At 36.5% G+C, this 23,979-nt stretch overlaps 7 protein-coding genes, 1 long non-coding RNA gene and 1 pseudogene across 8 annotated transcripts; 1 reads left to right on the forward strand and 8 right to left on the reverse strand.

Moving 5' to 3' along the window:
- Positions 1–116: 116 nt before the first annotated feature.
- Positions 117–1,750, reverse strand: LOC104792998 (putative purine permease 10). The gene is made up of 2 exons (XM_010519269.3): positions 1,616–1,750; positions 117–1,469 (listed from the first exon to the last, which is right to left on the reverse strand). Exons 1-2 carry the CDS (start codon positions 1,644–1,646, stop codon positions 316–318), a joined length of 1,185 nt encoding a protein of 394 aa, XP_010517571.1. The 5' UTR covers positions 1,647–1,750; the 3' UTR covers positions 117–315.
- On the forward strand, positions 259–5,438 carry LOC109125275 (uncharacterized). Its single transcript, XR_002032375.2, has 9 exons — positions 259–362; positions 519–622; positions 918–2,118; positions 2,195–2,333; positions 2,467–2,511; positions 2,873–3,886; positions 4,140–4,507; positions 4,937–4,994; positions 5,084–5,438. It is a non-coding gene; the product is annotated as an uncharacterized LOC109125275 (long non-coding RNA).
- Positions 2,667–4,154, reverse strand: LOC104699373 (putative purine permease 22). Its single transcript, XM_010414687.3, has 2 exons — positions 4,027–4,154; positions 2,667–3,946 (listed from the first exon to the last, which is right to left on the reverse strand). The coding sequence occupies exons 1-2, from the start codon at positions 4,055–4,057 to the stop codon at positions 2,847–2,849; spliced, it is 1,131 nt and encodes a 376-aa protein (XP_010412989.1). The 5' UTR covers positions 4,058–4,154; the 3' UTR covers positions 2,667–2,846.
- LOC104792997 (putative purine permease 8) lies at positions 4,728–6,398 on the reverse strand. Its single transcript, XM_087477597.1, has 2 exons — positions 6,139–6,398; positions 4,728–6,052 (listed from the first exon to the last, which is right to left on the reverse strand). The coding sequence occupies exons 1-2, from the start codon at positions 6,167–6,169 to the stop codon at positions 4,899–4,901; spliced, it is 1,185 nt and encodes a 394-aa protein (XP_087333723.1). The 5' UTR covers positions 6,170–6,398; the 3' UTR covers positions 4,728–4,898.
- Positions 6,399–8,359: 1,961 nt separating this feature from the next.
- Positions 8,360–8,460, reverse strand: LOC147930520 (small nucleolar RNA R71; annotated as a pseudogene).
- A 4,617-nt stretch (positions 8,461–13,077) lies between these two features.
- On the reverse strand, positions 13,078–14,621 carry LOC104731717 (putative purine permease 6). The gene is made up of 2 exons (XM_010451191.3): positions 14,464–14,621; positions 13,078–14,334 (listed from the first exon to the last, which is right to left on the reverse strand). The coding sequence occupies exons 1-2, from the start codon at positions 14,513–14,515 to the stop codon at positions 13,217–13,219; spliced, it is 1,170 nt and encodes a 389-aa protein (XP_010449493.2). The 5' UTR covers positions 14,516–14,621; the 3' UTR covers positions 13,078–13,216.
- An 800-nt stretch (positions 14,622–15,421) lies between these two features.
- Positions 15,422–16,874, reverse strand: LOC104731718 (putative purine permease 6). The gene is made up of 2 exons (XM_010451192.2): positions 16,724–16,874; positions 15,422–16,632 (listed from the first exon to the last, which is right to left on the reverse strand). Exons 1-2 carry the CDS (start codon positions 16,770–16,772, stop codon positions 15,530–15,532), a joined length of 1,152 nt encoding a protein of 383 aa, XP_010449494.1. The 5' UTR covers positions 16,773–16,874; the 3' UTR covers positions 15,422–15,529.
- A 250-nt stretch (positions 16,875–17,124) lies between these two features.
- On the reverse strand, positions 17,125–19,097 carry LOC104731719 (exopolygalacturonase-like). Its single transcript, XM_019233566.2, has 6 exons — positions 18,800–19,097; positions 18,570–18,713; positions 18,296–18,472; positions 17,926–18,215; positions 17,607–17,835; positions 17,125–17,513 (listed from the first exon to the last, which is right to left on the reverse strand). The coding sequence occupies exons 1-6, from the start codon at positions 18,965–18,967 to the stop codon at positions 17,253–17,255; spliced, it is 1,269 nt and encodes a 422-aa protein (XP_019089111.2). The 5' UTR covers positions 18,968–19,097; the 3' UTR covers positions 17,125–17,252.
- A 2,698-nt stretch (positions 19,098–21,795) lies between these two features.
- LOC104731721 (WRKY transcription factor 28) lies at positions 21,796–23,560 on the reverse strand. Its single transcript, XM_010451194.3, has 3 exons — positions 22,871–23,560; positions 22,621–22,764; positions 21,796–22,462 (listed from the first exon to the last, which is right to left on the reverse strand). Exons 1-3 carry the CDS (start codon positions 23,299–23,301, stop codon positions 22,072–22,074), a joined length of 966 nt encoding a protein of 321 aa, XP_010449496.1. The 5' UTR covers positions 23,302–23,560; the 3' UTR covers positions 21,796–22,071.
- Positions 23,561–23,979: the final 419 nt, after the last annotated feature.

Genomic DNA, 23,979 nt, shown 5'->3' on the forward strand with positions numbered 1-23,979 from the left:
ACATTCTCGTTATACAAGAGGAGTTACATTTTCGTAGTACTCATCATTTTTATCAGCTGTTTTGAACTGGGTAATGCCGTTTCACTGAGCTTACGATGTACTTTGGGTAATCATAATCAAAACTAAACCAGAGTCATTCATTATTTATTGAAATGAAATCTATCTCCTGTTACAATGATGCAAAAAAAAAAAAAAAAATCAGCTGAGACTTCATTTGAGTTGCATCAAAAATTATTGTATGTTTATTCTTCATTGTAGGCTGCATCCAGGCCGATATCAGCTCGATGAAGTCTGTAAACTGTGGAACACCATCTTTCAAGATTTCAGCTTATTTTGATTGCCAAATGACTCTTCTGCTTCTGGTAAGTCAGGGGATTCTGTTGTTGTGATCCCATGACTTTTCTTCAAGTTATTTTCATCAAGATATTGTTGGTAAACATAGGAAGCGAAACCCCAAATAGCTAGGATCATAGAAATCACCTTTAACCCATTCATTGTGTCATGGAAAATGATGACAGCCAGGATAGGAACCACTGGGAGTCCCAGAACGCTTATTGCATTTGAGAATAGAGAGGAAAGCTCGAAGATCAGTCCTGTGCCACCGATGGAGAATACCTGCCAGGTAATAGCTGTCCACACTAGGTTCATAATGTAGGATACCTTCCCAAGTTTGTAGTTTTCCATTTCTTTGCTCAAAGTTTTCCACTCGCTGCTAGCAAAAAGCCCCACCATGCTAACACAGCTGGCCACTAGACTCACGTAAATTATAACATCCATAACTTCTGAGAAAGTTTGCCTCTTTAGGACTTTAAGGAAGGCTAGCTGTTGTAGGGACAAGGCTAGACCATACCCAGCAGACGCAGCAACAGTGCATATGAAACCTTTGACATACTCTCCTTTTGTAACTTTTGTGGCAGTTGACTCCTCATTATTGAACGCAAGGAGGACGGAAGATATAGTAAGTAGGAAAAGAGAATTCAAAATGATAGGAGTAAGTTTTTGTGAGTTGAGGAAATAAGAGAAGAAAGCGTTGAAGGCTAACTGAGATGCACAGATCAGGGAATAGGTAGAAACAGGCAAGTAAAGCAGTCCGATGGAGTACAGATAGCTATCTGCGCCTACGAGAAGTCCAAGCACTACGTAAACCAATACACGGTTCCTCGGTGAGGTTCTTTTTCCATCTCTAGGAGTTGTTTCATGTGTTTTGAGTGAGAAGAGATAATATGGAAATAGGACAGGAAAGCCAACAAGTTGAACTACCGTTGCTAGCCATTTACTGTTTCCTCCGTTGTCATAGTATAATCTCCCCAGAATTGTAGCAACTGTTTGGCCTGAAATGACAAGGAATGTATAGATAGTCACCCGGAGCCACCGTTTGTATTTGTCTGAGTGAGATACTTCTGTTTGGCTGCTGCTGACCGAATCTCTTTCATCTTGAACTGTCAGATTTGGTTCTTTCCCCTGCTGAACTGGTAAGTGAGGGAAGATAACGCAAATTAGTATATACTTTATTTTGTTGTTAACTGTTTCATATATTGAATGATAAAATATCATAACCATATTTTGAAGATGAAAGACTAGTACGTTCACTACGAACTGGTTTATGCTTACTCACCGATGACTTGTAGTTCTTGATCCCCCGCCATGTTGGATTTGGAATGACCTCCTTGGAGATGGACAAGGAGGAACTGACGATATTGTGAACAAATTTTAAATCTTGTTATCAATTTTCTTGGTATATAAATGCTACCAAATGATTGCTCCTTTGATATGGGTAAGGTATGCTATAGCTATATTTTCAGAGATTAGGAATCGGTCACCGTCTAAGTTTTCATTGTTCTTGGTCCCACATTCAGTAAATGCCAACCATATATATCTCTTCTCTTTCCGGGATTTTAGTTCCTGTAGTCTTTCTGCATGTAAAGATGCCACTATTGTTGACCAAGAGATGAGTTAAGTCAAGGAACAATGATCATTCAGGATATTTTTCTGCAACTTGAAGAAACATGAACCACATACGTATATAGACAAACATAAACTCCACGCATACGCATACACATATATGAACATGTGCACAATTTCTATTATTGTGTGATCTTGAGGACGACAATTTTGAAGGTTTGTCATCTTTATGAATTTCTTTGGCTTGTTCTGTCCGACTATTTTTATATGGTGCTGGTGGCATGTGGATTAGGAACACGTTTGGGGTTTCCCTGGCTAGTCTTGAAGTTGTTGTCCCCCCTATCTTTTCAAGAGTAAGACATTTGGAACAATAATATCTTGGACGGCAGAGAAGTCGCTTTACAATCTATTTAGTCATAGACTTCTAAATGGTATTATTTCTGGTCATTTACGTTTTGTTCAAAGCTCTGTTTCCCCAAGGATGTCGGGACCTGTTTGTCTAAGATATATTCTTTTTTCATTATACAGTACATGATTTGTTGTTTGTTCTTGTTTCTGTTTCAGGTGCATTTCATAAACTAGAAAGCAGTATAGTGCATTGACATCTTTGTAAGTAATGGCTAACGGTTCAATTTTTATTGGGTGTCACTCTCACGTAACGAAAATATCACAAAAGTAGACATGGTTTTTTGTCTGCCTTATCACCCTGCTTGTAATATACAATTTTCAAAAAAAGAAGTTCTAGATACCTGAGATGTGGGTACTTTATGTATAAAATTATTCATGCACTTAATACTGGAAATTTGGCCAAAGAGACTTGCACATTTCTGATATATGCGTCCCATTTGCATGGACAATTACGGAAACAACAGACAAGCTTTTTATATGTAATATGCACAACTTTGTTTGTTTGTTTTTGTGACATTCAAGGCTGCTACGTTTCATCATGTTTGTGTATTTTCCTCGACAGGGTTTGTGTGGCAAGTCTTCAACTTCTTTTCGTCGAGGTAGTGCTGATAGACAAATGAAAGGAAGCCCCAAATAGCTAAAACTATGGAGAAGATCTTTGATGCGTCCATCTTATCATGGAAAACGATCACTGCTACAACTGGAACGATAGGCAACCCGACAGCAGTTATGGAATTGGAGAACACAGAAGATGACTCGAAGATTAATCCCACACAACCAACAGTGTATACTTGCCATGAGATAGCTGCTGAGGCCAAAGTCAAGATATATGACATTTTCCCCAGTTTGTAGTTTCTCATCTCACTTGGCAGAGTTTTCCACTCTCCACTTGAAAAAAGTCCTATGAGTACCACACAACTTGCAATTAGAGATTGGTAATTGGCCAAGTCCAGGACTGCTGAGGATGTATGCTTTGTGAAAAGTTTCCTGAAGAGCAGTTTTATCAGAGATAGCACCAATCCAATCCCAGCGGAAGCACCAATGGTACATATGAACCCGATCACATACTTTGCTCTAGAGACATTTGTTGTGTTTTCCGAGTCAGTGTTTACCACGAGGAGGGCAGAGGAAACCGTAAGGAGAAACAAAGAATTGACTATGAAAGGAGTGAACTTTTGTGAGTTAAGGAAATACGAGAAAAAGGCAGTGAAGGCCAACTGTGAGGCCATGATAAGGGAGAAAGTAGAGACTGGTAAGTAGAGCAACCTAACTGCTGACAAATAAGCATAAGCAGACACTAGCAGTCCAGTGCACATGTAAACCGATGCAAGGGTTCTGAAGGAAGGGGACTGACTGAAATGTGTATCTGTTGATTTGGGTTGTCTGAATCGTGAAAAGAAGCGGAAGAGAACCAGTACAGGGAAGCCAATGAGTTGAAGAAGTGTTACCACATATGTGCTTTTCCCTCCATTTTCATAGTACAATCTACCTAGAATTGTAGCAAGTGGTTGGCCGAAGATGACAAATATTGCGTACATGGAGACACGGAGCCATCTTTTACAGTTCTTCGTTTGAGGTACTGATAATGATTCAGTTACCTCATGATCTAGTAGGTTTGCTTCTAAGTTCTGGTCACCTGAAAATTTAACACTCATGATTATTATATTTCATGAAAAAAAGAAAAGGATCTGACGTTGTCAGGTGCTTGTTGCATACCATTGGCATAGTGTTCTTGCGATCTGTCCATGAGAAATGAGAAGGTGTAGAAAGAGAAACTGAAAGAAAGAATATTGTGTTTATTGATTTCTTTCGTATGTGATGTCTTGCAGATACACAAGAGACGTTTCTTGATACACAAATGGAAAGTTATAACTAAATATCCCAGATAAGTTTCACTATCAAACTTGAAAGGCTTTTACTAAATCCATAATATAGATGGGACGGGCGATATATGACAGCAGTATCATAACTTAGTAGTCTCATGTTGTTGACCATTGACTTTTCTCGTTTGGCTTACACATGACTTGAAATTCTTGTAACCTTTGAATGGCGGCTCTGAGAAAACTTTTGTTTTACCAATGCAGTATATCAGAAATTAACAGAGATACAAGAAGCCAAACTCCTGCAATAGAATAAAAGAGTTACTGTTCAAGTCACTATATTGTTTATTTTTTATGTCAGTGGCGGCGTCCAAGTGGTATTGTTTTTGTTCTCTTGTTTTTCTATTCAAAGCTCTGTTTCTCAAGGATGCATTAGCCTATCTGTCTCTCTGTCTCTCTGCTTTCGTTGTTTGCTCTTGTTTTCGGTGTTTCAGATGCACTGCAAAATGACAAAGCAGAGTATAGCATTGTATCTTTTTGTTATGGTTATCTCTGATGTCACACTCACAAAACGGAAATATCGCAAATGTAGCGTGGTTTTATCTGCTAAGAATTATTGCTTTAATCATCTTTGCTAGTATTACACATTTCTCTATAGGATAGAAGTTAAAAACAAATCTAAAATATTAATTGGTATCTTATGTACAAAATATCATGATCACTTACTTATCAAATACAGAGACATGAGCTTTATACAGTATTGCCTGATCACACACTTTGTATGTTTGTGTGACCTTCTGTAACAGGTAGGTGAGGACCTCCAGCAGGACTTGTGTGGCTATTCTTCAACTTCTTTTCGTCAAGGTAGTGCTGATAAACATATGAAATGAACCCCCAGATAGCTAAAATGATGGAGAAGATCTTTGAAGCATTCATTTTATCATGGAAAACAGTCACTGCTACAACTGGAACTATAGGCAACCCCACAACAGATATGGAATTGGAGAACACAGAAGAGGACTCGAAGATCAATCCCACAACACCAATGGTGTAGACTTGCCAAGATATAGCTGCTGAGGCCAAAGTCATAACGTAGGGCGCTTTCCCCAATTTGTAGCTTTCCATCTCACTTGTTAAAGTTTTCCACTCCCCACTAGCAAAAAGTCCTATGAGAACCACACAGCTTGCAACTAGAGATTGGTAGGCGACCATGTCCATGACCGTTGAGAATGTTTGCTTCTTTATAACCTCCCTGAGGATTAGCTGTACCAGAGATAGCAACAGTCCAATCCCAGCAGAAGCACCAACGGTACATATGAACCCTATCACATATTTTACTCTAGACGCTTCTGTTGTGTTTTCTGAATCAGTGTTGACCACGAGGAGGGCAGAGGAAATAGTAAGGAGAAATAGAGAATTCACAATAAAAGGTGTGAACTTCTGTGAGTTCAGGAAATAAGAGAAGAAGGCAGTGAAGGCCAACTGTGAGGCCAAGATAAGGGAGAAAGTAGAAACTGGTAAGTAGAGCAACCCAACAGAGGACATATAAGAAACAGCAGCCCCTAACAGTCCAACAACAATGTAAACTGATGCAAGGGTGGTGAATGAAGGGAAGTGTCTGAAATCTGCATCTGTTGTTGATTTAGGAATTTTGATTTGGGAAAAGAAGCGGAAGAGAAACAGAACAGGGAAGCCGATAAGTTGGACAAGTGTTCCCATCCATGTACTCTTCCCACCGTTTTCATAGTACAATCTTCCTAGAATTGTAGAAAGTGCTTGGCAGGCAAGGACAAAGAACACATAAGTGGAAATACGAAACCACCTTTTGTAGTTCTTCGATTGAGGTACGAACGATGATTCGATTTCCATAGTGGTAGTCATTTCCTCTTGACCTGTCAGGTTTGCTTCTATGTTTTGATGATCTGAAAACATTAATTAAAAAAAAAATCACATAATATCCATGTTTTCATATGATTAGGGGTCTACTACGCGAGCTCTTCTTGCTTACCACTGACATAGAGTTCTTGAGTTCTTTCCATGAGGGCTTTAAGAGGACTTCCCACTGACAGATTTTTAGTGAAGATGTTGTATAGATGGAGCTTGAAGGCAAGTGCATTGATATATCATGGTTTTTGTGGTTTTTTAACCATGATATAAGGAGTCTTTTAGAGTCTTTTGATGTGTTTTCCAGGATGTTTTTGAGTCTTTACAGGTTTTCTAGGATTTTGGCATGAAAGGAGCGAAATGGAGCAATTTGGATCGTTTTGGAGCAGAAATCTCGGATCAAGACAAGAGTGTCGATCGACACCACTTAAGAGCATCGGTCGACACCCCTTTCTGCCGACTCAAGACCCAAAAATTGGAAGTTTTACAAAAGTTGCCCCAAAGTTTTCCATATTTGCAACATAAGTCCCTGACGTGTTTTAGGACATATAAATAGTGTTTTTAGATTTTCCAAACCCTTAAGTTATTTTCTAGCAGTTTTTGAGAGAGATATTGAGAGCTTTTTGGGAGAGATCTGATCTGCTTTGTAGAGAGAAGAATTTCTAAACTCTTTCTTTTATTTTTAATATCTATTCATGTTATTCAGAATTATGATTTGTTCTTCTTTGATCATGTCTGAGTAATTTGCTTGTTAGGTTTAGGGTTTTTCATAGGGTTTTTATGATTTATTAGATCTGAGATTTTTAGGGTTCTTAATCTTTTATGATCTTCATCTTTGGTTGTTCTTCACAATAGTTCTTGATTGATCACCTAGAATTGTTATCTTAGGGAAATAAATTGATATGAGAATATAATTGTTTTCCTGATTAAACCATTGATGAGCAGAATTGTTTATTACAAAGAGATTTGAATGAATAATTCTGTGAACTTATCTAAACCTGTTTTTAAAGCTGATTTATTACTTGGAATTTTACAAAGAGATTTGGATTTTCTGGTTTTAAATTTAGATATTATTTGCAGTGAGAACTGATTTAATTTACCAAAAGTTTAGAGTTCTAGATCTGATTTTATTGCATGAACCTTAATTAATTTATCTGATTTAATATTTCATAATTTCCTGAGAAATTCCCTAGGCTTAGCTCTTTTGATTTTCTGAATTCACATCACTTTTATTTAAATATTGCATTGCTTTATTTTAATTCAATTTAACTTGTTTAGCGTAATTTACAAAACTTTACAGTCTATTGTGTTTGATCTTGAGTCTCTGTGGATTCGACCCCTAAGTACTGCAATTGATCTCTTGTTTGAGAGAGTAGCTCTAGGGATTAATTTGAGCATATCAAATTTTGGCGCCGTTGCCGGGGACTCTCTGATTCTACCATTAGATTTAAGTTTTTAATTTCGTCTAAATTTTTCTTTTATTTTCTACTTACACGTTTTTGTCTTTTTTTTCTTCTCTTTGGTGTTTCAGGTGCATGCCTCCTAAACCTCACACAAGGAACAACAAGTCTGGTCCTACTGTGAATTTGTCAAACAAAGAGTTGGGAAAGCTTGAACGTGAGAACAGAAAGGCAGCTAAATCTCTGAAGATGGTTAATACGATCATTCTGATGCGTGATGAGGCTGGTGTTTTGAGGGATCAAGAGGGCCACTTGCGCAATGAGCATGGCCAAAAGCTTGATGCAGAAGGAAACGTGATTCCTGAACATGTTGTCAACGAGCAGGCTGTTGTGAACCAGCAAGGTGGTGTCGTTGGAGGTCAGGCTGTTGTCAACGAGCAGGCTGATCCGGATCTTGGTGTTGATCGACACCAACCAGGTGGCATCGATCGACACCCACCTGCAGACGTGCGTGGAGCTGCCAACCACGTACAGAACCCTGTTCGAAGACAGGAGAACAACCGGGATCTGATCAGGACCATTGCTGACTACAATCGGGCTGATCTGGTGTATGAGAACCGGTCTGCTATTGTTCCTCCTCCATTCCAGAGGAATGACTTTGAGCTGAAGCCTGCTTACTTTCAGCTAGTTGGGCAGAGACCTTTCTCTGCTTTGCCCCATGAGAAGCCTCTGGACCATATTGAGCATTTTGAGGATCTTGTGACCAGTATCAAGGCTAATGGAGTGACTGAGGACTTCATATTCTGCAAGCTCTTCCCATACTCACTTGCAGGAGAGGCATCTCAGTGGTTGAAGCAGTTGCCAGCTGGATCTTTGACATCTTGGCAACAAGTCAAAGTGGCTTTCCTCAACCATTTCTATGATGATGCAATGTCAGATGAGTTGAGAGTCAAGCTATCCACTTTCAAGCAAAGACCAGATGAAGCATTCAAGGCAGCTTGGGTGAGATTCAAAGCTTATCAGAGGGACTGTCCACACCATGGTTTTTCAAGGGTTCAATTGCTGAGTATTTTCTTCAGAGGGTGTGACTGGAAGTATCAGTTAGCTTTGGATGCTGCAAGTCATGGGAATTTCAAGACAAGAATGCCAGAAGATGCTGAAGTTTTGATTGAGAATTTGGCTTCTAGCAATAGCACTAAGGGAGCAGATGCTGAAAGGAAGAGATTGCATGGAGGATTTGATTCAAACCAGTTAGCTTCTGTCAATGCTAAGCTTGATTCAGTGCACAATCTTCTTGTGGGAAAGAAGTCAGTCCAATTTGCTGCTGAAGTTGAGACATTTGAGCCAGAGCCAGAGAATTCAGAGGAGGATGTCAACTATGTGTATGGAGCTGGGTATCAGGGACAGCGGTTTGGAACTCAGCAAGGCAATAGGCCTTACAGTGGGAACTATTCAGGCTACACTTCCAAGCCAGAGTATCAGCAGCAACAACAGAATAATGGCCATACAAGGACATATGGGAACTCATCTTATCAGTCTCCACCTCCTAAGACTTCTTCTGAGAGTAGAATGGAGGCCATGCTTGAGCAGATTCTACAAGGTCAAGAGAATTTGACAGTGACATTCAATGGAAAGATTGACAATGTCTACACTGAGCTGAATGGGAAGATAGAAGCATTGAACATTCATGTCAAGAAGTTAGAGAATCAGGTTATTCAGACTGCTGGGTCTGTCAAACGACAAGAGGGTTTTCTTCCTGGAAGAACTGAGTTAAACCCCAAGCATGCTTGCAATGCCATATCAGTGAGAGATGAAGATGATGGTGACATTTTTTCTGCAGAACAAGGAGAAAAATCGGCCAATCTGTCGGATCCAGATGATGGCATCGATCGACACCACCTGGGTGTCGATCGACACTCTAGCCAGACGAACCCAGAAACTGCAAAATCTCAGGTTCCAACAGTTGAAAGGGTCTACAAGCCTAAGGTTCCTTTTCCCAAGCCAAGAAAGTCTAAGCAGGAGATGGAAGAAGCTAGATGCAAAGCAATGATGGATAAGGTGATGATTGAGATGCCTTTGTTTGATGCAATAAAGCTTTCACCACCACTCAAGCGCTATGTTAAGAGAATGGTATCAAATGGTTTGAGTCCTGAAGAAGGAGCACTGCTTACTAAGGATGTCAGTGCAATTCTGTTGAACCAGCCTGTTCAGAGGAAGAAGGAAAAGAAGCAGGAGGTGGTTGTATCTAAGGAAGTGAGTGCAATCATTCAATGTAAGACTGCAGAGAAGTTACCAGATCCTGGAAGCTTTGTACTTGATTGCTCTATCTCAGCAGGAAGGTTTTCACACTCACTTTGTGACCTTGGCTCTAGCATCAACTTGATGCCACATTCTGTTGCTGTGAGACTTGGGATGACAGAATTCAAGCCAACTCAGATTTCTCTAATCCTAGCTGATAGATCCAGAAGAACTCCTGAAGGTATTTTAGAGGATATTCCAGTTGAGGTTGGCAACTTCATGATTCCCACTGACTTTGTGGTGCTGAAGTATGATCAAGAGCCTAAAGATCCTCTCATCTTAGGAAGGTTTTTCTTGGCTACAGCTGGTGCAGTCATTTATGTGCAGAAGGGACACATAACACTGAATGTGGATGGATTGAGTATGCATTTTGAGATGGATAAGCTGAGGAGAGCTCCTACTATTGATGGACAGACTTTTTCTGTTGAAAAAGTTTCTGCAACACGAGCATCAGGCTCAGTGTCGATCGATGCCACCAAGACGGTATCGATCGACACCCCTCCACGACCGAGACAGAACAGCTCCAAAACTGATGTTCCAAGTCAGAATCCTTTTCCCCAACAGAAAGTCTCTCAATCCACACTCCAAAGCCCTCAGGTAAGGCAAAGGTACACCTCTCCTTCTCCTAAACCTCTTCAAATCACCAATAAGAATTTCAAAGAGATAAAAACTGTTTTGCAGTTAACCAAGCCACGAGATTATCGTAGAGCGCTTGTTTCTTCTGTTGATGATTTTGCAGGGCATAAGAAAAGCAATCCCATACCTAAATCCCGCCCTGGTCCTGTTCCTAACATCCTTGGCAGACCTCATGCACCTAAAGCTTATACACCACCATGGATGAAGAGGATTTCAATGCCATGTTCTGCTCCACCAGGTTCCTGAGCTCCAGCACAGTCAAGCTAATGACTGAAAACAAGCGCTTAGTGGGAGGCAACCCACTGGTAGGTTTTTCTTTTTCTTTTGATTTTGATTTTTATTTATTTTATTTTTATTTTTGCTTTCCTCTTACTTGATAACACTGGGGACAGTGTTGTTTAAGTCTGGGGGAGGTTAGTACTAACTATGTTTTCTGTTTTTGAGTTTCAGTTGTGTCAGTCAAAACCATAAAGTTTGAGTCAAATTTTTCAAAATTTTTCTTTTTATCTTTGGGAATTATGATCTTGACTAATGATTTCTCTTATTTGGCTAACACTCTAATGATTATTTGTTTATGCTTGATCTCAGAACTGAAGCTTAGAAAGACTATGAGCCTTATCAACAATCCTGAAAGCCCTTATTCAATGGATATCTGATTGATCTAACGTTGTCTCAACTTTTATCAGGATTTTAACCGGACTTAATCTCTTACTTTGGGGTTGGAAATCAGTGGACTAGACTTCTTCTTCAGGCCATACAAGACAGTGCAATTTTTCAAAGTATGTCTCCCCTCTCTCTTCCCTTCAGTGCTTAAAAAAAAATCAGAAAAAAAGAGAATAAAAGATGAGATGATTTTGATCAGTTTAGAGAGGTAGGTAAATTACCAGTGACCTCATTATTCTACTCTTGAGTCAAATGATCACACAAAGCTTGGAAGTGAGGGGTAGGTAAATTACCGATGACCCCGGTATTCGCTTACACCTTTGATTAAGAAAAAAAAATAGAAAGAAGAAAAAATAATGGAAGTGAGAAAAGGGAGAGGAAAGGAGATGTAAGAAGAATGTCTTGGCCTGAAAAGAGTCCATATGCCACTGTTCGATACACCCAAGGTAAGAACTCACATGTACTTGCTTTAATTTATATAATGAGATGACAATGGAGATTTCAGAGATTCTAAAGGATTGTGGGATTTGAGTAAGGAATGTTGATGCTAATCATGGTTGAGTATAAGAAGTAAGTTCTTGAGTCAGGTAAATGAAGAGTGTGAATAAGAATAATCTGCAATTGAGTGAGTTCCCTGTTTTCAAACCTCTTTCACAGGTCTAAGCTTATGTTTTGCTTGAGGGCAAGCAAAGGTTAAGTCTGGGGGAGTTGATATATCATGGTTTTTGTGGTTTTTTAACCATGATATAAGGAGTCTTTTAGAGTCTTTTGATGTGTTTTCTAGGATGTTTTTGAGTCTTTACAGGTTTTCTAGGATTTTGGCATGAAAGGAGCGAAATGGAGCAATTTGGATCGTTTTGGAGCAGAAATCTCGGATCAAGACAAGAGTGTCGATCGACACCACTTAAGAGCATCGGTCGACACCCCTTTCTGCCGACTCAAGACCCAAAAATTGGAAGTTTTACAAAAGTTGCCCCAAAGTTTTCCATATTTGCAACATAAGTCCCTGACGTGTTTTAGGACATATAAATAGTGTTTTTAGATTTTCCAAACCCTTAAGTTATTTTCTAGCAGTTTTTGAGAGAGATATTGAGAGCTTTTTGGGAGAGATCTGATCTGCTTTGTAGAGAGAAGAATTTCTAAACTCTTTCTTTTACTTTTAATATCTATTCATGTTATTCAGAATTATGATTTGTTCTTCTTTGATCATGTCTGAGTAATTTGCTTGTTAGGTTTAGGGTTTTTCATAGGGTTTTTATGATTTATTAGATCTGAGATTTTTAGGGTTCTTAATCTTTTATGATCTTCATCTTTGGTTGTTCTTCACAATAGTTCTTGATTGATCACCTAGAATTGTTATCTTAGGGAAATAAATTGATATGAGAATATAATTGTTTTCCTGATTAAACCATTGATGAGCAGAATTGTTTATTACAAAGAGATTTGAATGAATAATTCTGTGAACTTATCTAAACCTGTTTTTAAAGCTGATTTATTACTTGGAATTTTACAAAGAGATTTGGATTTTCTGGTTTTAAATTTAGATATTATTTGCAGTGAGAACTGATTTAATTTACCAAAAGTTTAGAGTTCTAGATCTGATTTTATTGCATGAACCTTAATTAATTTATCTGATTTAATATTTCATAATTTCCTGAGAAATTCCCTAGGCTTAGCTCTTTTGATTTTCTGAATTCACATCACTTTTATTTAAATATTGCATTGCTTTATTTTAATTCAATTTAACTTGTTTAGCGTAATTTACAAAACTTTACAGTCTATTGTGTTTGATCTTGAGTCTCTGTGGATTCGACCCCTAAGTACTGCAATTGATCTCTTGTTTGAGAGAGTAGCTCTAGGGATTAATTTGAGCATATCATGCATCATCCTATTTTATTAGAGGTAGGCTCGTATTGTAATTATTGGCTCGAGTGTCCCACATGATAAGGAAAAACGAAAAAAGTGTATGGCTTTGTTTTTTTCTCTTATTTTAATCTTTTAGTGGGTCGAGTGTTAGTGTCTATTTAGTGGATTTAGAAAGTCAACAAACGATACAACAAGACAAGGGGTTTCAACTACACTTGACATTTAGAAAGTTTTTAATTTTCTTGTTGTGGTGTCTAGTCTAGTCTACTTTATATGTAACTGCTTACTTGAAATGATATTAGTGCAAAATTACAAGAGTTTTGGTTCTTGTATCTTTAACTAAGCTTGGATATGACTGTTTTCTTCTGGTGCATCTTCTTCAGGTTGAGAAAGCTTCATCATCTCTTCTTCCTCTTTCTCCTGAGTTGCTTCTTCTGGTTTTTGATCATCGACATAGTCGTTATAAGCATAAGAAACAAATCCCCATATGGCCAAAACCAATGCAATCAACTTGATTCCACTCATCTCATCGTGGAAGAATACAACACCGAGAAAAGGAACAATAGGTAAACCAACAGTGCTTATGACATTTGAGAAAAGCGATGAAACTTCAAGGATCAAACCCAAACAACCAATGGAAAAAGCTTGCCATGATATCGTGGAACCGATATTTATCAATATGTAAGACAGTTTCCCAAGTTTAAACTCTTCCATATCTGTCCTCAACGTTTTCCACACACCACTTCCAAAAAGTCCAACCACAACTACACAAGTAGCTACTAAAGATGGGTATGTGTCCATATCTAAAATCTCTTTGAAAGTGTGTTTCTTTAGAACCTTTTCAAAAGCATAGTCTATTAACGAAAGCGTCAAAGAATACCCAGCTGAGCTACCAAACGCACAGATGTATCCAATCACATAATTGTATTTGGCCAAGGACTTTGAAGAAGATTCAGGCTCAGGTTGGATGACAAGAAGTGTTGAAGATAAGGTCAAGAGGACAAGTGAATTGAGTATAAAAGGTGTAATCTTTTGTGAGTTTAAGAAGTAAGAGAAGACGGCATTAAAAGCCAACTGAGACGCAGATATCAAAGAGAAAGTTGAGACAGGAAGGTAGAGTAATCCAAAAGAGTATAAACCACTCTGTCCAACAACAACCAAGCCAATTCCAATATACACTATAGATAGTGTCAAGAAGGAGGTAGCTTCTTTGGTGATGGATTTAGTCTTGGAAGGCTCAGGGTTTATGTAATAATAACAAGGAAAGGTTAAAGGAAACCCAACAAGTTGAACCAAGGTCTCAAGCCATGTACTCTTACCGCCTTTTTCATAGTAAAGTCTACCTAAAAGAGTGGCCATTGTCTCTCCAGCTAAGAGGAGAAATACATAGAGAGACACTTTTATCCTCCACGAGTAGCCGTGACTTCTTTGTTCCGTAGAAAATTTCCTTGCATGTTCTATCATTAACAGATAAAACAGAACAAGAACATGAGTATATAAAGACAAGATCACAAGAGGCTCTATCTATGCCGGATTTTCTGATTGTTTGATTGATTGAATCATGTTCTTGAGTGTAAACTACTTACCACCATTGACGTGGAGACAGAGTTCTTGAGTTTCTGATTCTATTTCCATCATAGAAACCAGAGGGGAGCTATATCTCAGGGAACAAATAAAGATGATGTATACTTGATTTACTAATACATGCAAATGCGTTACAGAAAGTATCTATTATATAAGAGAAAAAGAATTGAAAAGAGAGGAAGGTCAACAAACCATCTTAAGGTTTTAACCAAATAAAAATAAATTAGTCATCAAAAAAAGATTCTATCATAAAATTTAGTTAAATAAAAATTACCAAATATATTAATATATTAGTCTTAAATATTTACATAAAACCACATAAAGTAGGAATATAATCCAGAAACACAAGTGAAGATATAATAATTCAGGTAAATGTTTCCATCCTAAAATCTTATATTTAATAAAATAATTTAGGTAAATATATTATTCTTTTATTTAATAAAAATATATATTTGCATATAAAATCGAGGGGAAATAAATGTTGTCAGTTTTGAAACTTAACAAATTACCAAAAAATGACGGGAATTTTAAAAGGTGGCATACGTGGAGTAAATTATAAAATGTGGGTAAAGAAGTCTCCAAATCTCTATATAATAAAAACAAAAGTGAAGTGAAACAAACTTTGACAAGCATGCATATAAATCCTAGGTAACTTTGTCAGTGTTGAAACTTAAAACTGCAAAATAGTAATTGTGGTTTTGAAAATGAAAGTCACAGAACATGGAATAGAAAATTCAAAAATGGTGAGTAAATTGGTAAATGTCTTAATTCTATATAGACAATTTAGTCTTTACAGTAATTTGTTCCCTCATTTTAGAGTGTCTACTTGACATTTTTTTCTTTTCTAACTTGATGTTGATGTATTTGGTTTTGTGTCCTCTTATCACTTGAGTCTTGAATTGTATTCAGAAGTAAAAAAAGATACATGAAAGACAGAGAGACCCTTGAGTACACTTAATATTTTAGTAAGTTTCCAGTATTATTCTAGTGTTTATAATTTAAACTGTTAACTATATTATATTGTTGGTTCACATTTACAAGCTTTGGTTGGTGGAACTTTGTCTAACTCTAAGCTTGGACATAACTTTTATCATCTTGTGTTACTTCTTTTTCTTCTTCAGGTTGAGGAAGCTCTTGCTCTTCTTCTGGATTTCGCTCATCGACATAATGCTGGTAAGCATACGAAACAAATCCCCACATGGCCAAAAGCATTGCAATAAACTTGATTCCGTTCATCTCATCGTGGAAGAACAAAACAGCGAGAACAGGAACAACGGGTAAACAAAGAGTGCTTATGACATTAGAAAATAGAGATGAAACTTCAAGAATCAGACCAATACTACCAATCAAACAAGCTTGCCATGATATCGTCGAACCGATAGCTATCAAAACGTACGAGCCTTTCCCAAGTTCAAACTCATCCATCTCCATCCTCAACATTTTCCACCCACCACTTCCAAAAAGTCCAACCACAACTGCAATAGTAGCCACTAAAGACGGATACGTAGCCATATCTAAAATCACCTTGAAAGTATATTTCCTTAGGATCTTTTCGAACGTGTAATCTGTTAAAGAAAGCACCAGGGAATAGCCAGCTGAGCTACCGATCGCGCAGATGTATCCAATCACATAATTGGACTTAGAGGAAGAAGAATAAGAAGATTCAGGCTCATCTTGGAGAACTAGAAGTGTAGAAGATGTGGTTAAGAGAACAAGTGAATTGAGTATGAAAGGAGTAATTTTTTGTGAATTTAGGAAGTAAGAGAAGATGGCATTAAAAGCCAATTGTGACGCAGAGATCAAAGAGAAAGTTGAGACAGGAAGGTAGAGTAATCCAAAGGAGTACATAACACAGTGTGCAGCAACAAGCAAGCCAAGTCCAATATACACTAAAGATAGTGGCAAGAAAGAAGAATAAGCGTTTTTGGTTTTGGTTTTAGTGTTGGACGGCTCAGACTTTATGTAGTAATAGCAAGGAAGGGTTAGAGGGAACCCAACAAGCTGAACCAAGGTCTCGAGCCATGTGCTTTTACCGCCTTTTTCGTAGTAAAGTCTACCGAAAAGAGTGGCTATTGTCTCTCCAGCTAAGAGGAGAGTGACGTAGAGAGACACTCTTAACCTCCATGAGTAGTTGTGACTTCTCTCTTTTGTTGGAAATTTCCCTTCAGGTTCTACATCAAAACATGAAAACCGAACAAGAACATAAGTAGTAAGACAAGAACACAAGAAGCTCTACGCCGGAGAATCTGTTAGAATACTTACCACCATTTACGCGAAGATGGAGTTCTTGAGTTTCTGATTCTAGTTCCATCTTAGAAACCGGAAGGAGCAATATCTGAGGGAACAAATAAAGATGGTGTTGCTTACTTATATAACAGGCAAAGGCGAATGCATAAATTATTCTTATATATAAACAAACTTGGTTTTATTATACATTAAGATTTCAGTTTAAAAAATAAGTGCTATATTGTTATTATTTTGTGCTATTAGCCATTACCCGGAAATTGTTAAATGGCACTCTTGGAATGAACCATTTCCTCCATTTTTGTAGGATCCAATCTTTTAACGAACCAAATTTTATTACCAACCACTATTGTCTAATCATATTTCTTTTATTATTTAGCCAAGATTGTATCCTAATAAGGGTACTAGCAATTTATGTATAGAAAAAATTTTCAAACTTAATCTGACCCATATGAAGAAAACGTGTCCCAAAAGAAAGCACAATAGTTCATTACAAAGAGAAACTTCAAAATGATGAATCGATCATAGTGATGATGAATGATGATGATTAGTGACATGGAGGTGGGAGTTGAGTCCCGATGTAATTAACTCTAACGTTTCTACAAGAAGAAGAGACAGCTTCGTCTCCTCTGTTTCTGCTCTGTTTTCTTCCTCCAAAAGAAGAAGAAAGATCAAGATGAACATTCTCCAAGTATACTTTTTTACATGGCATTCCTCTGCTACAATGCAGCTGCACCGCGACCCGTGAAGATGATGTGCCTCTTATGTTCTTAAAGTATATATCACTCAGCTTAACCTTCGAAGGTACCTACAAAAAACAACAAAAAAATCAATCAAAACAAATCTCTCAGACCCATTTCAGTTAAAAACATTATTATCTCGAGTGTTAAAGAAGACTCACATTTGTAATGCAAGAAGAGAAAGGACAGTAAGACTGATCAATAATGATTGGATTAGTCACATTGTTCATAATAATGTTCTGAAAAGTCATGTTGGTAGCAGCACTTAGACCAGGAGAATTAGCCCAAGTTTTGATCCTTATCCCATTAGTCGTACCACTCATCTTACAATCCTTCACCACCAGCCCCTTTACATTTTTCTCATTTGGATATCTCCCTAAACTCCCAACGCTTTAAACGCAAAAAGAAAACAAAACCGTTTAATAAACTCAACAGCAGAAACAAATTACAAAACAAAAAGCGGTTTTGTTACATTTTTACCTGATACCATGTCCTGGTCCGCATTTGATACTTGTGATTGTGATCCGAGAATTTCCTTGTCCTATGGAAACACAATCATCTCCAGTTGCGATATGTGAACGCGAGAAATACACATTCGAGCTGCGTTCGATGTGGATACCATCTGTATTTGGACTATCAGATGGAGCAGTGATGTTGAGTCTTGTGCCTTTGAAGTCTCTGCACTCTACTAACGCTATGTGAAAAAACTTGCTGTTCACTGAGCTTATCCTTCTTACAACTGTTCTGTTCATCCCCACAAACTTCAAGCTCTGAAATCAACAGCATGGTTTTGATTAAAGAAAAGAGAAAACTTAAAATCAAAACTCAATGATTGTAGAGTATATCTCACAGTTGGGAGGAGTTTGCACTTAGAATCAGAAGTGCAGTTATTAAACGGCCAAGCTAAAGCGCCTTGACCGTCAAATGTACCACCTCCGGTAAGAGTTAAGCCATTGATCCATTCAAAATTAATCCAACCACCGCCTGATCTATACTTTGACAGATCAGTTGATGCCTTGAGATGACCCTAATTTCATTTACGTGAGCAGAAAGAAACCATTAAATCAAACACAAATGACAAAACAAAGACAGATTTGGAGAGTGTACGTTGGAAACTACAGTACCTTAACTCGGACAGTGAGATTTGATACGTTAGTGCAAGGACCAGAGAATCTAAGAGGACCAACAGAGAATTCACCTCTTGGGATTATAAGATGTACAGAGCTTGAAGATGATTTACATGCCTTGTCCCATGCTGCTAGAAAGGCCTTTAAAAGAAAAACATCAATTCATTAGCTGATTCTTGTAACTAAATAGATGAATCTACAAATAAAAACACAGATCTGTAGTAAACCTTGGTGTGGTCTCTGTGATCATTAGCTCGAGCACCGAAGCTACGGACATTAACAAGGGAAACAGAGCTTTTGTCTTCTCTGTTTCGCAGAGACAAGGTTCCTGCTACAGAGGAAGATAATGTGGAGATGAAGATTAAGAAAATTTTCAGGTAACGAAAACTCTCCATCTCGATCAGTGCTACTAAAGATTGAAAACTGCTTTCAAGAGTGTTTTCGAAAGTTCACTTCTGCTTTGCAAAACTGTAAATTTTAATTGTAAGGGAAAAAAAAAAAATCATTTTTTACAGTTTTTTTTACCGTTTTCTTTTTACCCCCACGATCTCTCTTTTCTTCTTTCCCACCACCTGAGCTTGTAGGAGCTTCCAGAGAGCTTAACCGTTCATTGGATCACAACTTTGGGCTGCTCAATTTGAATTTTTATTATTTTCTGGCCCATTTGTTACAATATTTGGAGAATTTTTAGGAAACGATCGATTTGGATAATTTCGTGTTAATACTTAATAGTGTTGTAGTGTGTAATTTATTTATGTCCAGTAATAAGGTTGACACTTAAATAATTGGATTGACGTGCCTAAAATTTGGATTATTGTATTTGTATTTCATTTGGATAAGAAGAGACGTATCAAAGATGTATGATGGATAGTGAATACATTGTTTATTTACCAGCAAACTCCAATTATTGATTAAGAAGATTGGTCATTCGAAACATATCATATACTTTCAAAAACATTATAATATGAAATGTAAGTCAAAAAGGAGGTGGTAAAACAATAAGACCAATGATATCCCTATAAAGCATATATTACAAAAGCTCTATATATTACACAGTAGTTGTTTACTTGTTTATAAACTCTATATATTACACATGTTTTTTTAATATATTTTGTTGATAATACAAAGGATTTCATATTTTTAGTATTTTGCCTGACCCAAAGTGAGTTTATGTCTTCATGTGTAACATTTTGCATGAACCCATGATGAGTTTGTCAACTAAAAACATTTTGAACAATATCCATGCATTTTTCAATTTGATGAATAGTACAAAACCAATCGGTCATTGGCAATTGACGTAATAAATTTATTCTCTTATAAAATAAAAGATTCTTTTTCAGTTTTTAAACAACGGAGCTTTCTAGACTTGTATGTAAGTATGTTTTTGCTATATTCTAAAATGTTTTGTCATATCATTATAGTTGTCTAGGGACTAGGAGGTTTGGCAATTACTTGATTCTCCCGGAAGATCTTTTATAACTTTGCTTCTCTTTCTAACATTCTTGCTTTCTTTTTTGTTTTTGTTAGGTGAATGTGATAACGACCCCGAAAAAGTTTTTTAAAAAAAAATCATTATCATTGAGATTTTGTTTGTATCAGCAAATTAATATATTGCTGAAAATTAGTAAAATACTAAAATATATGTTTCATCTAATACAGATTTGTGTCAAATAGATTTTTCCGTATGAATCGATTTATGATTGGACTTGGTTTGATCACATCTGTGTAGGCCAAAACATTCTCAGTCAAAACATGTACGCATTTAGTCAAAATCTAGAATATATAAAGGTTATATATATTATATATATATATATATATGTATGTTTCACAAAATTGCTATAACGTTTTTGCGAACTTACCTACCATCTTAGCTTTGTTAAAATTATTGATAGAACTTTCAAGTTCTCTTTTCTTGTCTAAAAATACTCCAATGCGAATTTTGCGAGTGAGAACTGTGAATGTGTCACAACTCACAACACTTAAATACTACTGTATGTTGGAAGTGACTTAATACAAATTGAGTATGATAATTAATCATGAACAGATTCGAGATTGGACATATCAGTTGAATTTTAAAATTTAATATAGTTTTTCAAATAGGAAAATGAAAGTTACATGATCTAATATCTATGATGGAACTATTTTTTCTATAAAGATTTTTGTAATTACATTGGAGCACGCATGTTGGAATTCAGAAAGCCACATGCATGATCTATGATATGCTCTCTCATGAATCATCACATCTGATGTTTTCAGCTAATTAAATTCAGTGACCTTGGTATATGACATAAATGCGCTCCAAAATACTACTACTACTACTATTACTTTTAGTCAGAAATTTGGTATTGTTTTCGTCATAAAATACATTTTATTTACAGAGAATTATTGCATTTTATTTACCTCCTCTCGGATTGTAAGATATAATTTAATTACTGTTTGCATCAACACTTTTAGTTGGAATTTGCTATTGTTGGATAAATATTTGGATTTTTTTTCTTCAAAATATGTTATCAATAAACTAGTTCTCGTACGTTCATCAATCATAAGGTTACTAAAGAGATATTTTTCTCTGAGGTTCTTTCTTCGCATCGTTCTCTTTACAAGTTTGAGATTTGGTATATATTCAAAAAAGAACGTTTTATTATTATTATTTTGTATTCTTACTTAAATTTCTCACTAATGGAATTTAAACATTGTTTTCAGTTTTGATGGTAGGGGTAATATTATTGGTCCACAGACTATATGTTTCCATGTGTGTGTGGATAAGATAGAAAGCAGAAGGTTGTCAAATCTGTATTTGGGTCCATTTCTCTTAGGACACAAGCTAAGGTAGAACTCAACTTGGTTTGGTTTTTTACTTCACTTGTTCACACTCATAGATATTCGTCGTCCACAACTTAAATTTTTAATATCGACGACACCCTTATATTAAAATTTCAATTATATATTCTTCATCTCATATGAGCTTGTTGATATTTTCAAAGTATCTAAATTTTTAAAAATTGTGAGAATTAGTGATCAATGTTCACAATGAACAACCATAATTTTAAAATAATAAGCTTATAGTTTGAACTAGTAATTTAAAAATGAAGTTTCCCAAAAAAACACATATATAATCAACATTTGGGAGGAAATATCCTAGAATCCTAGCTAGAGTTATGTCTTTTCCCTTCTACATATGATGATAGAAACAACAAGGAAAAAAAACTACAACATAATATCATAATGTTCAAAAAAACTACCCAAAAAAGGAAAATATAATTTTACAAAGTCGAAGCGAAAAAAGTATCAAACATCATCAAATATAATCAAAACCCAATCTCCGTCTCATTCTCTCATGAAAAGATATGTACATGCAAACAAGAGAGACAAACTAAGATCTTAAGTTATACATATAAGTTTTGTTCTCTCTCTCAATATATATACTATCTCTCTCAATATATATGTATATATATAGTAGTATATATGAGTGCATATATGTAGTTATAACAATGATCCATCAAGGCTCTTGCTTGAAGAAAACTGAAGGAAAAATCTCCCTCAACAGCTCATATTGATCACCCCCATTATGATTATACTCTTGATGAGAAGTAGGGTTTGCATTCACATTACCATAACCACTTTGTCCATATCCATAATCCAAGGCAGCGGCCGCAGCACCGCCGTTAGTATAAGCCGCCGTCCGAAACATATCATGTGCAAAGCTTCTCGGAGTCATGAGGCCGTCTGCGGAGAACATAGCAGCCGCGGCAGAACTTCCCCGGAGATTAGTCGGAATTGGATGGTTGTGTTGACCCTCGTAAGTTGTAATCACAACCGTTGGATCTTGAAACGATCTCTCCACTCGTTTCTTCACGTTGCACCTTTGCGTTGTACATCTATAGTAACTCCTATATTTTCGATTGCATTGGCTAATATCAGTTTCACTATAATGGTCCGCATTTTTCTTACACATTTTTACGGTCAAACTAATAACAATAGACTCTATCAAGTTAGCAACGCAAATGCAAAAAAAAAAAGAAAAGAAAAAGGAAATAAGTAATTTTACCTTGGATAAGGGCTATTTTTAACAGCCTTTTGGCCGTATTTTCTCCATCTATAACCATCTTCAAGATGATCAACTTCACTTTTAGTCATAAAAGAGACTCGTGGCTCTCTTTGTTTCTTCACCTCGTTCTTTTTTGTTTTCCCACTGAAATCATATATACACACCATAAAATTAGTATACACATGCTAGAATAAATTGATATTCCATATATTATTCCATCAACAATCCTATATATATAATTATGACTTACACTTTTTTGGAACTTTGATCTTCTTCATCTCCGATTAACTCTCGTTTCCTCCCGCTCTTACCGGAATCTTCACCGGGATGATCAGCCTCACTAGAGGAAGAGGATGCAGATACCCTAGTTGTAGTCTCGGTGCATGCACCACCATTGATTACGTCATTATTAGTAACATCGCGGTTGGATTCTTGATCGATGGAAGAGTTGAAAACCTCTGAGGAAGAGGGAGATAGACCAAAAGTTTTGTGAATTAGAGGTTCATACGCTCCTGGAGTACTTTGGAGGCAATCGGTGAAGGAGTAAGAAGAGGGATCTACTTGTGATGAGATGATGTTTCCATAAGAAGATGGATTTGAAGTAGGCAGATTCATCATTTCGTGCAAGGAAAACGATGGAGGGTATTGGTAGTTGTAGAGATCTCTGGTTTCATTAGACATGGTGAAGAACAACAATGAAGAGAGAAACAAAAAGAGCAAAGAGGAGACAAAGAAGAAGAGAGGAGAGAAGCCTTTTTAGGTTTGGGGATTAGGTTTTTAGGTTTTTTTTTCCTAAGAGGTCTAGCTAGATTGGTGCTTGGACATTAATTGGGTCTTCGTCTCCCTTTCTCGTATTTATGCATTTTGAAACTCAAAAAAAAAAAGGTAGAGAGAGAAGAATATTATTATGATTTTGGTTTTGGCTAGTTGGTTTGGAAATAAGTAAATTATGTAGTAAAAAGTATAAATGGGATATAATTCAATGGTACGTGTGTGAATTCATACTCGTGTTGCTACTTTTGTTTTTCTCTATGAACTTTGTTTTTGACCAATTTCAGTTTTAAATTGTATAACTTTTTTCTCTATGCAGATTCATTTTATGATTCGCCTGTTAAAAGATTTCATTTTTCATTTATCAAATTTTTCCTCACGTTTATCAGTAGAATTGTGAATCCATATGTAGAAAAAAAAAACGAAAAAAAAAAGTCATTTTTTTATTATTTTATCAGTCAAATGTGTTATAAAGTTTAATGTGGACTCTCTTTAAGCAAGTTATCATATATATATATTCAACAAAAAAAAAGATATAGAAGTGGATATTAATTTTTATGTATGAGATCATGTAATGCCTTTTGAATG

The sequence above is a fragment of the Camelina sativa genome, chromosome 12 (assembly GCF_030686135.1).
Source record: "Camelina sativa cultivar CO46 ecotype springtype chromosome 12, ASM3068613v1".
Lineage (NCBI taxonomy): Eukaryota > Viridiplantae > Streptophyta > Magnoliopsida > Brassicales > Brassicaceae > Camelina > Camelina sativa.

Coding starts and splice junctions, on each gene's coding strand:
- LOC104792998 (XM_010519269.3), bottom strand. CDS start 1,646: ATGGCGGGGGATCAAGAACTACAAGTCATCG. Junction 1,470..1,615: donor TCAAGAACTACAAGTCATCG/GTGAGTAAGCAT, acceptor CTCACTTACCAG/TTCAGCAGGGGAAAGAACCA.
- LOC104699373 (XM_010414687.3), bottom strand. CDS start 4,057: ATGGACAGATCGCAAGAACACTATGCCAATG. Junction 3,947..4,026: donor GCAAGAACACTATGCCAATG/GTATGCAACAAG, acceptor TTAAATTTTCAG/GTGACCAGAACTTAGAAGCA.
- LOC104792997 (XM_087477597.1), bottom strand. CDS start 6,169: ATGGAAAGAACTCAAGAACTCTATGTCAGTG. Junction 6,053..6,138: donor TCAAGAACTCTATGTCAGTG/GTAAGCAAGAAG, acceptor TAATGTTTTCAG/ATCATCAAAACATAGAAGCA.
- LOC104731717 (XM_010451191.3), bottom strand. CDS start 14,515: ATGATGGAAATAGAATCAGAAACTCAAGAACTCTGTCTCCACGTCAAT. Junction 14,335..14,463: donor CTGTCTCCACGTCAATGGTG/GTAAGTAGTTTA, acceptor TGTTAATGATAG/AACATGCAAGGAAATTTTCT.
- LOC104731718 (XM_010451192.2), bottom strand. CDS start 16,772: ATGGAACTAGAATCAGAAACTCAAGAACTCCATCTTCGCGTAAATGGT. Junction 16,633..16,723: donor CCATCTTCGCGTAAATGGTG/GTAAGTATTCTA, acceptor GTTTTGATGTAG/AACCTGAAGGGAAATTTCCA.
- LOC104731719 (XM_019233566.2), bottom strand. CDS start 18,967: ATGGAGAGTTTTCGTTACCTGAAAATTTTCTTAATCTTCATCTCCACA. Junction 18,714..18,799: donor ATCACAGAGACCACACCAAG/GTTTACTACAGA, acceptor TTTCTTTTAAAG/GCCTTTCTAGCAGCATGGGA. Junction 17,514..17,606: donor TCTCTTCTTGCATTACAAAT/GTGAGTCTTCTT, acceptor TGTTTTTTGTAG/GTACCTTCGAAGGTTAAGCT.
- LOC104731721 (XM_010451194.3), bottom strand. CDS start 23,301: ATGTCTAATGAAACCAGAGATCTCTACAACTACCAATACCCTCCATCG. Junction 22,765..22,870: donor GATCAAAGTTCCAAAAAAGT/GTAAGTCATAAT, acceptor ATATGATTTCAG/TGGGAAAACAAAAAAGAACG. Junction 22,463..22,620: donor AAAAATAGCCCTTATCCAAG/GTAAAATTACTT, acceptor TCGAAAATATAG/GAGTTACTATAGATGTACAA.